Source organism: Erpetoichthys calabaricus, chromosome 8 (assembly GCF_900747795.2).
Source record: "Erpetoichthys calabaricus chromosome 8, fErpCal1.3, whole genome shotgun sequence".
Taxonomy (NCBI): domain Eukaryota; kingdom Metazoa; phylum Chordata; class Cladistia; order Polypteriformes; family Polypteridae; genus Erpetoichthys; species Erpetoichthys calabaricus.
Window position 1 is genome coordinate 54,460,778 of NC_041401.2, and position 18,771 is coordinate 54,479,548.

The 18,771-nt window shown below is 36.0% G+C and overlaps 1 protein-coding gene across 4 annotated transcripts in view; it reads left to right on the forward strand.

The window, feature by feature from the left end:
• The window catches only part of LOC114655489 (activin receptor type-2A), a 135,091-nt gene that overhangs the window by 86,260 nt on the left and 30,060 nt on the right, over positions 1–18,771 (forward strand). For 2 of the 4 annotated variants that reach the window (XM_051930558.1, XM_028806522.2), the window contains exons 4-5: positions 11,130–11,177; positions 17,226–17,380. In XM_051930558.1, the coding sequence (XP_051786518.1) occupies positions 11,130–11,177; positions 17,226–17,380 (203 nt within the window). The remainder of the gene's footprint in view (positions 1–11,129; positions 11,178–17,225; positions 17,381–18,771) is intronic. The other 2 variants (XM_051930559.1, XM_028806523.2) reach the window with 1 other exon arrangement.

The window sequence follows — 18,771 nt, forward strand, 5'->3', positions numbered from 1 at the left end:
ATGAGACAGTTACTAACTTGAAGCAGAGTGTCCTAATGACAGTTGTTGAACTAAAAATTATATAATTTGATCAGCAGCCAAGAATAATAATAATGTCCTGGTGAAGATTGTAAAGGTGCCACTCCACAATGTTGGACGATGTATTGAGGCCTTTGCTATACTAGACGATGGTTCAGAGAGAACAGTTATCTTGCCTTCAGCTGTACGGAATTTTAAGCTGAAGCAAAGAACAGAGACATTGACTCTTAGAACGGTGAGACAGGACCTTTTGCAGATGAATGGTGCATCAGTCACCTTTGATATCTCTCTAGTAGCAGAGCCCTATAAAACAAACAAGATCACGTGACCATTCACTGCGGACAGTCTTCAGTTCCCAGAGTATTCTTGTCCAATTTCCCAGCTTCAGAAGAGTTAACCATCACTTACCGGGCCTTCCATTGCCAGAGATCAATAAGGTTCACCTCATGCTTCTCATTAGTTCAGACTTTCCACATCTGATTTTACCAAGACACCCAGTTGATACAGGTATCATGGTACACACCATTAGCCATACATACTAATTTAGGTTGTACTTTACATTGTCCTGTCCTGGGTATGACGTTAATCTGCATCCATCCCTGCATGTAGGCCAGCCAGCATAAAAAAAACCTCACACTGTCCTATTCCATCTGAACTAGTGTGGTGCTGAGGTGTCACCCATTGCATGGCTGCACTCGGGTCCTAATCTGGGATCCTGAGTTGGTTTGTCATATGGTGGGTGCGGCAATGCGCTGTATCAGCGCATGCTCCTAACCTCTTTATAAGGTCCCACAGGTCTGTAGAAACTGCAAGTAAATGACCACTTATGTATGCTGACATCCATTAGTGCACCAGTATCTGAGTTTATGTGTAATGTCAAGTGCCAATGGCAGATGGACATACAAGCTATAGAGCTGTTGCAAGCAAAAAACCACGGAAGTGAGTAGTGAAGAGTATAACACTATGCCACCCCATTACTGCAGAGTGTTCCTCTTCATTAAAGTCGCTGCTCCCAATGATGTTTTGGATTTGTCTGTGTGGAAAGAAAATAGAAAAGTTAGGAGCCACTAGAGTGAGTGCCGTGCATAAGTCTTTTGACTCCTGAAACACAGACTTGCCTTTAGAATTCTATACCATGATTTGCCGCTTCTGGAAAATCTCCTGCTTTTGAGATTATCACAAAGTACCATTGGCTTTGGTACAGAAATATTTGGACCAGGCCAAAGATAATGGTTTGTTTCAATAATGCTTAGATTTTCATTTTTTTTTTTAAAACAACCTCCAGTTCTTCTTTGACCCATTTTGCCTCAGGGATACTACAATGTCATTCATAAACCAGTCATTGGGGTTTTTCTTGATGTAATGTGAGGTTAAGGTGGTTTGCCCCACTTTGGTATTGTGTGGGATTCAGGGTCATTGAGATGTTTACATGATAGTTTTATTCTTTATTAATTTTATTAGTATGTAACACCATGTAATCTGCTAGCCTTTTTTTTCCTTTTATCTCACATGGCCACTCTCAGTATTTTAGATGTTTCCATCAGTTACCAAAACCAAGTACTATCGTGCCATCACCAGACTTTACCTCACATAATATCCAATTGTATCCATGATTGACTACCTTTTCCTGTATCCAGTGAACATTCAGCAGGTGTTCTCTGATAATAATATGTAATTTCTCAAATCAGTTTTTTTAAACTAGGGGGCTCTGATCCCCTAGTCTCCCCCCCCCCACTCCTTCGCTCGACAACCTCCGGGCGGGCCCTACACACTAGTCACCTGGATCTGCCGCTTGCCTATGGGAAAGCGTATGTACAATTTAAACAGATTGTAATTTTCATGGGAACTGTTACATATGCATAATAGAGCTAACTATTTTACATTACAGCGAGTGATTAACCATAGTAAAAAATATTATAACGTAATAAATTGAAAGAAAATTATGTTTCATGTTGCATTAGAGGTATTCGTTGAGTTATACGTTTTCGTTCTGTTTGGCTTTGAAATTAACACGCAAATTCTTTTTAAACTTACACTTGTACTGTAACACTTCAGTAAAAACAATATTTGGAATTAACTTTTTGTCAATGAATTTATATCCCATTATTGGCTGTAGAATTTTTAATACATAATTCTATGTTGCATCGCTTCTCCGTGATCATAAATATAAACCTGACCGAATTGTGGTTTCTTTGAAATTAAACTTGTAGTAGCTTTAATTGTTGTGGAGCCACAGATTCTCATAGCCTATGGCCCTGAATCGTGTAAATCCTACGTTTTGAGCATTGAATGATGCAAACACGAACAGATTATTGTAGATTTGGATATTTTTCCTGTAGCGTTTGTGGATTTCACTTTCACCAAATAACAAATCTTTTACTTCTCGCAGATATGCCTCTTCGTTGGGAAGAAACACTACTTTTCTCTCATGGCAACATGAATTAGATGATCTACAAGTCTCTGACTTAAACTTTAAAGCCGAGCAATATCAACATACTTCTGTAATATCACCTAGGTCCATATTTTCGATTTCTTTTTGCTGTTCCATTTTTTCACCAAGTAATAATTTCCGTTTGTTAGCGCTAATGCGATCTTTACTATCAGTTTTTTGAGACTTTCGAATTTTAATACTTTCATAATCTCTAACCTGCTCTGCATGTGTATTGTGCCAATTTTTTTGAACCTCTTTACGACGTTCTACTTTGTCTTCTACTCTTTGACTTTTATTTCCGACTCCGCTTGGACCTGCTAGGTTTTGAATTCCACTTGGTCTAGGCTGATTATTACTTTCCTTATTTTCCAAATTTGCACTTAGATTATTATTGTTCTTTTTTGAATTCTTTTCTCTCCATCGCTTTTGGGCCTCTTTTTGACACACTACCCTTTCTTCTTCACTTAGTTGTTGATGTGTTATCTAGAACGTATAAAATTATTGTTGTAAAAATTTATAAGAGCTGAGAGCACAGGAACTGTGTCTGGCAATAGCATTCACATGAATGAGAGGTGGGTGGACCGTGGTTGTGGTTATAAATGGTTGAGAGGAGGGCAGGACTTTTCAAAATCTCTTGGCAAAAAGTCTCGTCTCATGGGACTTGACATTATTTCTCTGAAAAGTCTCATCTCAGGATTTCCTTTTATAATAGAGAGATACAAAATGAATTTGTTTCTAAAACATTGGTTTGGATTTTTAGCCTGCTTCTACCAGTCTTCCTGGACCAAGTCTAGGATACCCTTCATTTGCCACCTAACAACATGAAAGGTGAGAACCCCATATATGCCTGTGGCACCTCCTTATAGGAAAATAAGACAAAGGTGAGACTTCTGTTCAAATTCTGTAGTAATACACGTGTATACCCAAGAAGACTCAATGTTATAATAACTACCAGGGATGCTTGAACAAAGTACTGAGCAAAGGGTCTCAATGTTTATGTATACAGTATGTTATGCAGTATTTCAGTTCTTTATTTTTAATATATTTACAAAACATTTATAAAACCTGTTCATGCTTTTTGATTATGGTTTATTGAGTGCAACTTCATTAAGAAAAAGTATCTATTTTTAGAGTACTGCTCTTATGTAACAAAATTTAGAAAAAGTGAAGTGGTTTGAATAATTCTTGAAGGCATTGTACTGTAGTGTTTGATTGAATCATTCAAAGATACTATCATAGTGAGGATGATATTACAGACATTTTCTGGGGTTTCATTTATAATAATTTGGTAGTTTAAAGATTTCAGACATAGAGTTAGGCACCTGGGGCCTCATGTATAAACAGTGCATACGCACAAAAATGTTGCATACTCCCGTTTCCACGCTCACATTGCGATGTATAAAAAACTAAGCTTGGCATAAAGCCATGCACATTTTCATGCTAGCTCAATCCCTGGTGTACGCAAGTTCTCCGCTCGGTTTTGCAAACTGGCAGCACCCAGCGTCAAAGCAGTGCTTTTGTTCCAGTGTGGTTACCCTTTCTTTTTTAGATCCACATTCCTGACTCAGGTTTATCATATACACTGAAATTAACCACATATTTTTTATTAGTTTAAGGCATTTGATTGTAATTAACCTGTAACAATATAATGGTCCATGGAATGACCAAACTATTCCAAATACCATAGCTGCTTTAGCGTTGTTCCTCTCACTGCACCACTCAGAGTATTTATCCCAATGCATCTGAGTGTGGAATCAGAGCTCTCAAGCAGCTGATCGGAAAGAGAATTATTGGGATACAGCATTAAGCACACGCTGCCTCAGCTATTTGCGCTATTTGAACTAGTTCCATATGGCAAACACTTAAGAGGCTTTCCTATAGGGACCTCATGGTTTAGAAACAGTTTCATCTCAAGAGCTCTAAACGTACTCAATCAGTCCATCAAGTGCCCCTTACTGTTTGTACCTATAAGTACAATTACCTCACTGTAAACTTGTGATACAGTTATAATATTGCACAACCTGAGCCACTTTATAAAGCGCGTATTTACATATGATATCATTTTAAAGATGAAATGCAGCAAATTATGTTTTTTCCATTATATAGATAACATTTTAACATCATTTAAATAATCTATATTGTTAATAAGTAAACATGTGAGGACACAGTGTCGCAGTGCTAGCAACGAGCTGGCGCCCCATTCAGGGATTCTTCCTGCCTTGCACTGTATTCTTGCTGGGGCTGCCGCGACACTGGATGGATAGATGGATAGAATAATTAAACATGTTCTACAAAGATATTTCAGTGTTCCTTAAAGGTTTTGAAGAATCAGCGTTCTCAGCCTACAGATGGCTTGACATCTACAGAGCTGATTGTGTGGCGATTGGGTATTTGGAGAAAGAAAAGGAAGGACAGGAATAGGAGGTAAGAACCTTTGAAAGAGACAGTACTGCTGCAATAAATTACTTCATCGAAGGTTACACACGGTGCAGCAAGCATCTTGTGTGAGGCAGGAATAATCTCTGGACAGGGCACCAGTTTGTCACTATCACTGCGCCACCTTGTTCCCATGTTTAATAACATGCTTTAATTCCTGTCATCATGAAAATGATATCAAGTATACATCTCAGTATTTAATTTATTCAGAGAACTGTAATATCATGAATGTAATGGTTTCTGTGGCCTGTCGAAGGAAGAGAAAGTTCGTTTAAGAAGTACGTAGTGATTCACACACACAGAGCACATAGAAGAATACATACAATACAAATTATTTAATATGCTACTTTAGTTACGATGGTATTTGAGAAACTAGTAAATTAAACAATTTTAAGATGAAGTTTATGATGTTCTACTTTAATGACGAAATAAACTACAAGATTAAAGTTGACATTTTGAGCTTTTTTTGCCACTCTGTGCCTATTTTTCTCTGTACCCTAATAAGCTTCCATATGACTCTCAGATGGTGGGCTACGACTTGCCTTTTCACAGTGACTTTGATATCTGATAACTTCTTTTTTTATTTCGGGCACTGTGCGACTTTGTGATCTTGAGCTTTTGAGTTTCTCTGACACTCTTTGTCACTCGATAGATCAACTTCCTTTTGTTGTTTATACCACTGTTTAACACTAGAATTACTATAGTCTATGAAAAAACTAATAGATCCGGCCCACCTTAAAACTGTTCTCACCTCTCTTTTGTCTTCTAAATGTGCCGATTAAGACGAGCAGCAAGTAGCCGGCTGTTCCATCCCCCACCGTCGCAGAACGTTCACTAAGTTTTCCCAGCTCATGCCTTGTTTGATTATAATTATCTGGGAGTGAGTAAACTGCTGGAGTTTTAGAATGGAAATAATAGATTGTTATTTGGAATACACGCATTTCATGCGTGTTCCGTTTCTACAGTAATCTGTGTAAACACATCGCTAAAACAGAAACATTTTCATATTTTAGTAATAAATGTTTCAAAATGTAGGCATAAACTATAGAATATGTGAAGCCTGAAGTCCAAACATCAAATAAACACTTTCACAAAAGGTTCAAGGATGATACAACAGCTTCCGTGGCTTAACGCTACGGTTTGCTGACTTGGAGCACAGCTGCCCTACCGTGCTACAGAGACGTGAGTTCGATTCTCAGCTTTGAAGAAAGTGGTTTTTTTTTTTCCTCAAACGGACATTAAATTTATAAATTGGTATGCACTGTAAATCACTAACTTTAAAATGTCAATCGCGGTTATTTCTGTTGATTAATTCATGCTTTTTTACTTAGAGTCAGAACAGGAGCTTTTTCAGCTTATTCAGCTTTTGATCTGACTCAAACAGCGCCAGTATAACTTCACATCCGATCTGACGCTGTTCGTTTTCAAATAATATTGCATTACTTTGACGATGTTTTCTGATTGGTACTGTTCGCGTCATAAAATGATTTCTTCAAAACGTCACATATATTTGTCTCTTTCTTTTTTTAAAATGTGCGTTGTAGCACGCAGCAACTGGCCACCTGCTTGTTCTTGCGCACACTGAATAAGACAGCGCTATATGCAATCATCAGATTCAAATGTTAACAGTTATATAGCACAGAATGGAAATCAGCAGTTCTTAGCATTCCACCACGCAAGCTGTCATATCAACCGCCTACTGTAACTTGCTTTCTGTTTTCTTCGGTTATAGTCTTGAATAAATGTGCACTTGTTTTGTTATACTTTTACATCAACATATGTTCCTGTGTTTGAGCTACATGGGCATACTCAAAAAATACACGTGTAATGCCACGAAAAGTGCATGCAGACACTTCAGTTCGCAAGCATTGGTACGACAATGCAGCCAAAAGTACACTGCAGAGCTTTAGCGCGTCTTTATGTGAAAACAGCAGTATCAGATGGGGAGTGTCTGATGATTGCATATAGCACTGAAGTTACTGCTCTTTACTATGCTTTCCTCTGCATGTCCTGGAGTACCAAAGAAACAGCATACAGCAACACGTGGGGACTGCCAATATTGGGGGGAAAAAACACGCGGTCGTATGTATCGTGATACACTGCAGAACTATAGCGCGTCTTTATGTGAAAACAGCAGTGTCAGATGGGGTAGGAAAGGATCCTGAACGCGACTGAGACAATGAAAAGTGAATTTAAAAAAAAAATAAAGCTAACCTTTACAAATATCATAAATTACACCGGCTGTTACAGACTGAAATCAAATGTATCTTTTTATTCTAAAATAGTGAAAATAACACTTCTCAAAAGGGAGTTGTGTAGGATCAAACTCATGACCTTCTGATTCCCAGTCAGCGACTGATACTGCTGCGCCACGGAAGCAGTGATAGCTAATGAGTGTCAATGTCACACACTAAGGCGGCTTTTTTTGGCGGTGGCTTTTTTTTTGTACCTTTTGTGAAAGTGTTTCTTTGATATTTGGACTTCAGGCTTCATACATTATATAGTTCATGCCTACATTTTGTCATTTGCTACTAGAATATATAAAACGTTTCTGTTTTAACAATGCGTTTACACAGATTGCTGTAGAAATGCAACACATATGAAATGCGTGTGTTCCAAATAACAATCTATTATTTCTACTCTAAACCTCCACTTCACTCCCAGATAATCAATCAAGGCATGAGCTGGGAAAAGCTCGTTTATGTTCTAAGTCGTTGGGGGGATGGAATAGCCGGCTGCAGGCAGCATGTCTTTATCAGTACATTTAGATGACAAAAGACGCTGACGGAGAGGTGAGAACGGTTTTAAGAAGCGATTTAAGGTGGGCCGGATCTACGAGTTTTTTCGTAGGCTCTGGTAATTCTAGTGTTAAACCAACAAATAGTAAGTTTTTCCTTGCCTCCACTTGATATTTGCTGAAATTCTTCTATTTTCCCCCGTGATTTTGCCATTGTCTTTTCACAGAACGCTGAGCTTAAGGGCTATTTATATTGATTTTCTTATTTAAAGAGGCGTAATGGAGGAGTTGGGGAGTGGCGGCAGGTGCGTGCATGTGCGTTACTTTTCACGTTGACAGGGATTTATGTAGCCGAAGAACGTGGAAGTTGGCAGATATTTCCACTTTTGTCCGTATGCCATGTTTTAGTGTGAATTCGATGCACGCCGTTATGCATGAGATCCCTGGTCTGCTAAGATCTCTTTAAACAGCATTTTTAATTCATCTGCATTTGTTTTAGCATTTATGACTTGTAATGCTATAAATTTAGGATACTGGGTTGTAAAATCCACTATTACAAGAAGGTACGTATGGCCTTCTGCCAACTATTAAAGAGATATAGTAATATCCATTCACTTACAAGGGAGTCTCAAGCAAATGCAGTAGAAATAATGGTGAATGTTGGCATTTTTGAATTTGTGACAAGATGTATTCTAGGCAGGGGGCACAAAATTCTTTACCTCTATTCCAAGACAACAAAGTCTTATCATTAAGTATTCAGATGTTTTTATCAACACCTAAGTAACCTTGCCATTAAATAGAAATGTACTATCCGTAACAATTTATTATTGCGGCTGAAAAACTAACAATGGCTTGCGCATGATCTTACCTTAATTGATTAGTACCCAATACAGGAACTCTTGAAAGCTACCCAAGACTTCTGTTTTTCTTGCATTTCAATCATCATTTCATTGTTTTATCCATATAAAAGGACTAGCTGAAATACCTGGCGTTGCCCGAGAGGAAAATAAAGTGTTGTGTTTTTTTTTAATTATTATATTTTTCTCAAACAAACAAAAAAAAAAAAAAAAGTAAAAATAAATTAACAAACAATGAAGAATCACTAATGCACTTGTATTGTTTACTGAAGTGCGTTGTTATATACAGTGTTTTATTTTTCCATCTTTAGCCAATATATAAAGGTTCTTAGGACTTCCTGCCATTGAATATGCCACATAAAGTTGTCCATGTGAGAAACAGGCTGTGTCCAAATTGATTCCAGCAATTTTCAATGATTGTCCAAACGTTCCGAGCATCAAGTGGATTTTAAAAGACATAAAAGACTGAATCTCCAATTAGTCTCTTCCAATTGAAATTCTTTTATAATCAATTGAAGGTTAAATATTTTACGTATATAAATAAATATTATGAAAATCGACAAAAGCTGCAAAGAAAATCTGCTAATATTCACGTTTTTGCTCGATGAAGAACCTTCAGTGCTAGGATGTGGTCGATGGTAGACTAATTAAGTATAAAACCAGACTGCTCTGGTTGCTGGTAGGTGAGCAAGTGATCATGGATCCTATTGAGGATGACCCTAGCAAGGACCTTACCCGGCACCAAGAGCAGTGTTATCCCCCTGTAATTGCCTCAATCCAGGTGATTACCCTTCCCTTTTAAGATAGGCATGACAAGTCCTGTTTTCCAGTTAGTTGGGATGATGCCCGTCTCTCAAATGGATGCAAAGATTGCTTGTAGTGCAAGGAGGACAGCCTTACCACCAGCCTGGAGAAGTTCATTCCGAATACCACAGATCCCTGCAGCCTTCCCTACCCTCAGCTGCTTCACCACCTGCGCAATCTTAGTGAGACTGGGTGGTTCACAACTAATTGGAGAATCAGCCTCAAGAACCATGGACCAAGAGATGTCCAACATCTTAGCTGGAGGATTAGCTTTAAACAGCTGCTCAAAGTGGCCAGTCCAGCGGGCCACAACTGCAGTATTAATCCTAAGGACTATTCTGACTACGACTCTTCAAGGAACACATTTGGATGTGCATAATGCTTCAAATCCTCTGTAAGCAGGACGTGGGTCACTAGACCATAGATGGTGTGTCACTTGCTCACAGATTCCTCTAACAAACGCTCCCTTTTCTGTCCTCTGAGCCCTCGCAGTCATCCTTCCCAGTTCTGGGTACAGACTTGAGTTGCCATCAAACCGTGCACTATGACTCATCTTGGTGATATCCAGGGTGCCCTGCAAGATGAAATATCTCCTTCTGGGGACACTGGCAACACCAACACAACTCTCAGCAACCTTCAGGGTCTTGTCACGGATGGTCTTCCACATCACATTAGAATTGAGAGAATGAGAGAGGAGTCTGAGTGTCTGGGCTTGCAAGTGTCCTGGATAAAAACTAAGATTCAGGCCTTTAATGATCTCTTGGGCATATCCATCAACAGTGGGTCTGTCTGCAGAGAGATTTTTGACCTCTTTGAGGGGTTTACTCACCTCGGCAGTGACATATTTCTGGTGACTCGTCCTATGAAGTCAGCAGATGGACTGGGAGAGCATGGGGGGGTCATGAGGTCGCTAGAATTGGGTGTGTGGCGCTCCCAATATCTATACAAAAGGATGAAGCTCCTGGTGTTTCCTGTTTTGTGATATGGTTGCGAGACATGGATGCTATCCACTGACCTGAGACAAAAACTGGACTCTTTCCGGTACTGTGTTTTTTCATCGAATCATTGGGTACCGCTGGTTTGACTTGGTATCGAATATGCAGTTGCTTGTGGAGTCCCGAATGAGGCACATTACCTGCATTGTGAGGAAGCTCAGTTATGACACTATAGCGATTATTGTGCGATTCCTAGAGGGTACTCTGGCTCACAGGACCCACATTACGTGCCAGTATGGATTATGTGCCATGTTAGTAATTATTGTATTTGCTGTTTGGTTTAACTCCATCATGTTTAGTGAAATAATACTGTTTTAGCCTGGGACCAAGGAATAAGTGCTTATTATTTATTTTTCCTTTACATTCAGAAAAAAATATCACTCAAATATAGATACTGTATATCTTAAACTCTATAGTTAAATGACACATTTTTGATGAAAAAATGATCTGATATTTTTATGGTTTGTAAAATCTTAGTTTAAAATAGCTACAGGTGCATAATGTGTAAGTTTCCGTGATGTATCAAATTCCATATAAATGTGAGTATGTTTTCATCCAGTACTCAAAATATATTGTGTTTCTTGAAAAACAGATTTTATTTATTTTTTTGAGCCAAGATGCATACATACAAGTTGATTATATCTGGTGGCAAAACATTTTTATGAACTTAGAACTGCATACATCAGGCAATCAAAAAGAAACTATGTACCTGTACACTGCAAATATTATTGAAAAATGAATGCCTTTAGGAGACCTTATTTCTCTGTTCTTTTCAATGTCTTCTTTTGACGTACCCTTGCACAGATGTAGGTCCTGGATATCAGAGTGTTATTTTTGCTTTTCTTTTCCAGGCTCCTATTCCCCTCTGCCTTCTGGGCACCTCTCAACTCTTCACACGGGTAAGTAGTTTGTTTCTGTGGAAGGAGCTTGCTTTTCCTTCTAAGATCTGTCATTTGCGTGCAAGATGAAACTATTGAAAGCTGCAGCCTAATCTCCTTTGCGGTGTGTCAGGTTTTGGTTATAATATATTACAGCATCGTAAACATCTTTTAATTTTGTAAGACTGGCATCATTTCCGGGTTTGGTTGGTTCCTTCTGTCTGCTGTTGACAGGATTGTCTCTGACTTCATATCACACTTTAATGGATTAAAGCACGTTTAGAACCTGGATGAATTCAAAAATGAGAAACACAGCTGTTATAATAGGTGCTTAACTGATATAAACACAAGCTTAGGAGAAACTGTTTATTTTAGAAGCAGGAGAAATAAAGAACAGTATGAAGATGAATGTGTTGTAGACCTGTTGATGGAATTCTAGACAGAATACAGATTGGAAGCTTTACAAATAATTCTTATTAACAGACATCACAAATGAGCACAGTTTATTCAAAACAAGCACAAAGTCTTCTGTACAAGTGGCATAATATCAAAATGTTAATAAACCGTGCTAATACTAAGGTTTCTATAGGTAATTATCTTTTAGGTTTGTATCTCTGAAAATGTTTTGCTAATAGTCTTTATCTGACTGGAATACATAAAGACTTTTGTTTTTCATTGAAATAAGAACTCTTGATTCTTTTATACCTCTGCAACTAACAGCATTACTTACTTGCTTTCAAAGGTAGTCCATGTTCTGCGCGCTGCTAATGAAAAATAGTGTAATTGGCATTTCTGCCACTCTCCTAAGAAATAAAATGGAAAAAATAATTTAAGCAACGGGAGCTTGTAATGAAAGTCACCAATTTATGCAAGTTTTTGTTTAAGATTCTATTTCCTTCTGTCAGACCTAGAATTTTCAGGATGAATATAATGAATAAAGTTGAGCTTAGAGGAGGGTTTTGTTTTTGTATAATGCTTTACATAAATATTTTGTTTGATCAATTCGTTTTTTTAATAAACTGCTCACTTAAATCATGGTTAGGGGAAGCAGTGCACTCATAGACAAAACAGAAATGCACAATGAATTGGATTTAGACATAAAGACTTCAATTTCCCAAGAAGCAATTCTCATTGTATCCTAGGCCAAAGTTATTCAGTGTTTTTTTCCTTTTCTCTCCCATCTCCCAAATTTTTTTTTTTTTTTTTTTGGGAGTCTTTATCCAATTGACATTTTGTAAGCAAAATAGGCTGCTGCCCTCTGTCCAGGAACGTACCATATCTGGGTAACATTGTTTTAGCTGCAGATAGAGCAGGCAAATACATAAATGTGTACATTTTTAGATAGCAGAATCTGCACATCCAACACTTGTCTGTTTTCACATCAGTAGCTAAGAAGAGAACATTTTCCCTGCTTCCTTTTGGCAAGTTAGAAAATTCTTTAAATTCAAGAAAATACAATAATATGATTATTACATTGTTGCATTCTTGAATTCTAGTGTTCTGAATCAAAATTTTTTTTAAACAAACTCCACATCTTTAAATGCAACATCCTTATAAGCAAGTGGAAATAACAGTAAGATTCTCTATTGCATATATAATAATTTTGTTTTACTGTACAATGAAGTATAATTTTGCTTACAGGGAGTCAAATGTTATTGGGAATGACGGCTGTAAGCACATACAAAAGTCATTGTGTTGCAGTACAAATGATAAATCTGATAAAGGTGGTGGTAAGGACAGGTTAGACATTATGATTCCTGCCTGCGTAACTCTTGGAAAACTGTACTTGGGTCGAATTTGTCTCTGGATAAAGTCTCTTAATCAGTGACCAAATTTGTTTTTTTTTTTTTCTTTTCTTTATTTTTTTTAGTTAGACTAATTGTGAATTTCTTCATGAAACTGCTTAACAATCCTGGCTGTACAGGGTTTTCATACTTTTTAAAGTTGAAATCCATTTGACTATTTCAGTTTATATAATGGGTGCCCAATATGAGTAGCATATTAATGCCATGGCACTGGAACCAATTTTTATTTTGTATGTAGTGTGTATGCTTTACCTATTTCCATATGATGCTTACTATAAGATTTCTGGTTTATTCCCATGTTTCACACGCTTGCTGTTAGGTAGATTAGTCACTTTAACCTGATATGTGTGTGGGTGTTTGCAATAGTATGACCTTTTGCTTATAATCTTTAGCTTGTTGTAACCTTCAGCAGGAAACAGTGGATGTAGAAACTGGATGTTGTAAAGTTAAAGACTCCATGAATAAGAAAAGCATTTATTTGGCTTGAATAGATTTATTGTGGTCTTGTACTCCATATTCACATTTTCGTAAAAGAGTTTTTAGAGTTTGAACTCGTAGCACAAACCTCTTTAACGTAGCTTGCTGATGACTATCTTTTTTTTTTATTTTTTTTTTTTATGTGTACTTAAATTCTGAAATGAGTGTGTAGCACTGGTTGTAGTGAAAATAACTACATTCGTGCATGGAGTGGGCAAAAGATTGATCTATGAAAATAATTTATTTTGTCTTGGGTTCATGATTATTAAGTCTTCACCATAAAATAGTTAAATATAGAATCTGTTACTTTATAAATTCTAGGTATTAGCCAATTTACTACTTGAATGGAAGCATTAAACATGCAATCTAGATATAACATGCAGCTGTTCAGATTTTCCGTACTTTAAAATATAAAAAATATTTACATTTTTAACAATTTTAAGCCTAATGCATAAAAATATACTGTATGTATATACAGTATAGTATTTTGGTATTTTATCATAAATTCTTGCTCTTTAACTTTACATTTTCTGTAAATTAAAACTGATGCTACAAAACAGTATTAGTTAAAATTAAGGTTTTTGGAGACAAAATATTTGACATTTATAAAAGAACACATTTTATGAGGAATCCAAATGTGCATGAGGTCTAGTGCCTCAGAATTAGGTTCCTCAACATTAATTGTACAACAGGTTCTAAAAAATGGATTTCAAGTGATAAGATAACAATACTACATTATCTTGATTTTACAGAATTGCTGTATTTAAAAAGACAGAGTTCAGAGAAACTTGTTCAGTACAACATACCACATGAACCTTGGAAATCTTGTTTAGTTTTCCCCTGAATAGCAGGCAATCATTTTTATTTTCATTTTCTTTTGTATTTAATTTTGACTGATCTTTCATCCTTGCAGTGATTTTCATATTTATTAATAAAGGAGTACAGTCTGTCAATTAACAGTCTGTCAGTGAATTTGCTAGTAATATTCAGATACATTTTTAGCCAGCATCTTTTAAGTACTTAGAATTGTGTTTTGACAGTTTTTACTGGATGTCTGCTTTGTGGAGAATTATATAACAAAAACACTACTCTTTGTCTCTGTGTGTGTGTATGTGTCTCCATCCATCAGAGCAAACAGATTGGTTAGTTTAGCTTTGATGCCTCAGTGGTAGAGATGATTATACGGTAAATACTTTAGGGGTTTAAAGTTCAGTTCCTGGTTGTTACATTTTTTCCTGTTTTGTTTTTACGAAGAAGGAGTTAAAGTGAGTAACTTACCAAGCAAACTTAGATCACTAAATACTAATGAGGAACAGCCTAAGTTGCCTTGAAAGATGTATGAATGATGTTTTCACAGTGAGTAATGGTGGCCCATCTGCCATTGGTAGTAGTCAAACAGCAAGAAAGGCACCTTGAAATGACAAAGTCTGAGAAGCAGACCTTACATGAAAATGATCGAAAGGGGAAGTGCCAGGTAAAAGAGATTGAGAAGCAAGAGGATAATGAGAAAAAGCATAGGAGTAACACTGAATGTACATGTAGAGCAACAAAGGATGAGATATGTGAAGATACCAAGAGGATGTATAAGAGGGACACTACAGGTATTTGTAAGGCAAGAGAGGTTGAGGTATGCGAAGATACTGAGACAAGGATCAGGGACAGACGTTACAAAAAGTGAGCATATATCTCTCTTGACCATTGTTTACACTTGGCCAGTTTTATGTGGCTCTATCAAGAATCAAGAGAAGAGAAAATGAGAAGATGATAATAGCTGGTGTGGAAGGTAATAGTGATACAAGAAATATAGTGTATAGAGACAACCTATTTAGTTAGAAGTTGAGTAGGGGATATGGCAGCAGTAGATTTTGGTGTAATTTATGTTAGTTATAATTTAACTAGTCTCATTCAGAAGCAGTCATGCATAGTGTATTTGATCATATTGTTTCCATAAAGAAAATACATAGAAACAGAATTATTTTTAAATTATTTAAATTAAACTTTTTAAAATTTAGATATATTTGCAAGTTCATTTTATTGATTTTTTTTGATATATCAATCAATTCAAATATTTTAAAATGTATTTTTATAACCTGGCTTCAACAGGTAAGTGTATCTAGTTATTATATAAAATTGATTTGAGTTTGTATGGCATTTTTTCCATTATATTCACCATATTATATATAAAAATAGGAAATATTATACTACATAGGATAGATGACTAGAATGATGGATCACATTGTGTGTGTGTTTTTTTAATATTTTTAATCAGCATTTTACAGGAAACAAGAATGTACTGTATCACTGCATAATTTCTGCTTCAGTATTACTCTATATTTAGCCTCATGTGTAGCTGAAAAATGAAAAATATTTCCAGCTGTCACCAGCTGAGTACACTGTTAATTTGATCTTTTTTTGAGCTTTTTGCAATAAGTACATGACTATTTAGTTTATACATCCATGAGTGTAGCAAGAAAACATTTAATTTTGTAAATGTTAAAGAAATAATTGTCTTACAGAATGTACTCATAAATTCACTTTATCAATGAAAACAGTAAATCAGGAGTTCATTGAAAATGCTTTATGAGTTCCATAATTACAGATGTTGCTAAAGCTCAGTTATTTTAAGGCAGCAGGTTAAATAGGTGGTTTATGCATTACCTGACAGGGTTGCAAACAGGAGATTGGAATTGATGTAGAACAATTCCACATGATCAGTATCTGTGATGCAAACATTACAAAATCTAGGTGATTTTGGTGCATGTATCACTGTTTCTTGTTTTTCTTACTGCTTGTTCTGTCTATAATTAAATACACAACCATTAAAATACCCCTGGCATTCAGTTAATTGGGTTTATCTTCATTATCTTTATTCATAGTATTTGAAAAGCTGCAATAGAGTTTATAAAATGGAAAGAATTTGGAATAGACAGCTGTAGTGACCAATTCCTTTACTTACTAATTATTGCTTTCATTGTGGAGCCACTGTTGTTTACTCTATGAAATCATAAAAACATTTTTTTTCCTCCTGCTCTAGCAGTTCTGTATGGAGTTCCATACTGTTAAACTGTATAATCCAACTTACCCAGTATTATTATTACCGCCTTCTTTGCAGTAACTGTCTGGCTAGACAATAACCGATTATAATTTCAGTGGTTTTATTTTGCTTCTGCACTTTTGAAAAACTTTTTGTTTTTCTTTCTAAATAGAAATCAGGTTCATACATGTCAGCCATAAAAATTGACTGTCAACCTTTATTATTCTGGGACCTTCTAAGGAAATGATTAAGAACAGAGTTTTTTTTTCTCCCAGTTATGTATTACTTTTTATTTTTTTATTTTTTTTATTATTTTTTTTTCCTTGCTTTAGGATTGTGCTTTGTATATTACACATTATTAATAAGTCTTAGTAAAATTAATATGAAAAATTTCTCATTAATATTTTAAATATTGGTTTGTAGAAAATTCAGTTGTTACAGTGTTTGTTTATAAACAGTGCAGTTTATTCAAAGAAATAGTGTTAGTTTGTTAACTTAGACAATAACAGAATATTGTTCTTACAGTTCAGGATTAACCGTGAGCTTGATGCATTAATATTATAAACTGGTTACCTCATGTGAATTAGTGATCATGTGTAATAGTTGCATTTTCTGCAAGATAAACATTTACTCACACTTGCCAACAAAGTTCAGTTACTGCCACCTTCTGGCCATTTTTCATGTATAGCTACAAATAAAGCTGTGTTGATTGTGTGCTAAAAGTTTTTTTTTTTTTTTTTGTTTTTCTTTCAGCCACATCTAATCCTGTTACACCAAATACTCTATTATTTCACATATTACTTTATTCCCTTGTGCCGATTATGGGGATAGCTGTCATCATCCTGTTTTCATTTTGGATGTACAGACACCACAAGCTTGCATATCCTCCTGTTTTGGTACCCACACAAGTAAGTATTATTATGAGTCAATGTTTAATACATTATGTACTTTTTTATTTGTAAAGAAATTAGCAGTCAATAGTAATATAAACAAATATAAAACAGTGTTGCCCTCCAGAAGTTAAAATAAAATCAGGCCATACAATTTTAAGACTTATGTTAAGAAATACACAGTAGATGTACGGTATAGTATAGTACCGTGCAATGTGGGGTAGATAGATAGAACTTATACACACACAGACACATACACTATGGTCTGAACACACAAGAGAATAACTAAAAGGGAAGAAACTTAAAAAAGAGTACTTCTGACTATCAGTTTATTCTGTAATTGTTTAAAAACATAATGTAAAAATTATGTAGTGATTTTAAGACGGTTCAAATCTAACTTAACAACACAGACTTTTTTTTTTTTTATTTGACACATGTGTTGCCCATTTGGTCTGGTATAATAATAAACATCTGATCCTTTTCCCTTGTGATGGCCTTTTCCACTTCAGACAGAGCTGGCCATTTTTGCCACTTCGGTCGGTGGTTGCTACTACATTTGCCTGGTTCAGCGACTTGAGCCTAGTTGTGTCGGGGCGTTCGTTTCCCAGTGTATACACCGATTTATCATTGTTTTAACTCATCCATTGCCCACCACACAAAGTAAGCAGTTATTATCATTGCAGCTATAAACCTTGTTCATGTGGCCCAAGCGGGTGCAAGAAAGTTGCTACCACACCAGATATATACAGACCAATTTTGTTTATCTTTATACCCTTATTTGGTAATTTATTATCATTTTTGATTTTCTTTGATATTCTTTCTACATGTTTTGCCTATGTTACATTTTTCTTCCAGACCTTAGTAACTGGACATATCCTTTTATTAAGGTGGATCATGTTAACGGAGAGGACTTGCACTAGATCCGGATTACTAACTGTTAACTATTTTTTCCTCTGTGCAGACTGATCTATTTAAAAGAGGTGAAAAAATAAGTTTTAAAAATGTAGGTTTTGAAGTGTTTTTTTGTTCTTTATTTTGCCTTATACAATTTCTTGTATTAGGAATTTGTTAGTTTTCGCATATCCCTTGGGGTCAGAGCGCAGGGTCAGCCATTGTACAGTGCACCTGGAGCAATTACAGGTTAAGGGTCTTGCTCAAGGGCCCAGCAGAGTAGGATCTCTTTTGGCAGTGACGGGGATTCAAACCAGCAGCCTTCTGGATACCAGCACAGATCCTTAGCCTCAGAGCCAAAACTCCGCCCATAAATTCACATTTATTTGTTGCATTATAAAACAAAAAGAATAAATAAATAACAGAAGTGTATTTTGTTTTTGGATGCATAATTTTTTGTAAATTAAATGTTTTTGTTTTTCCTTCTCAATATCCCCATTTATGTGGTAGTATAGGTC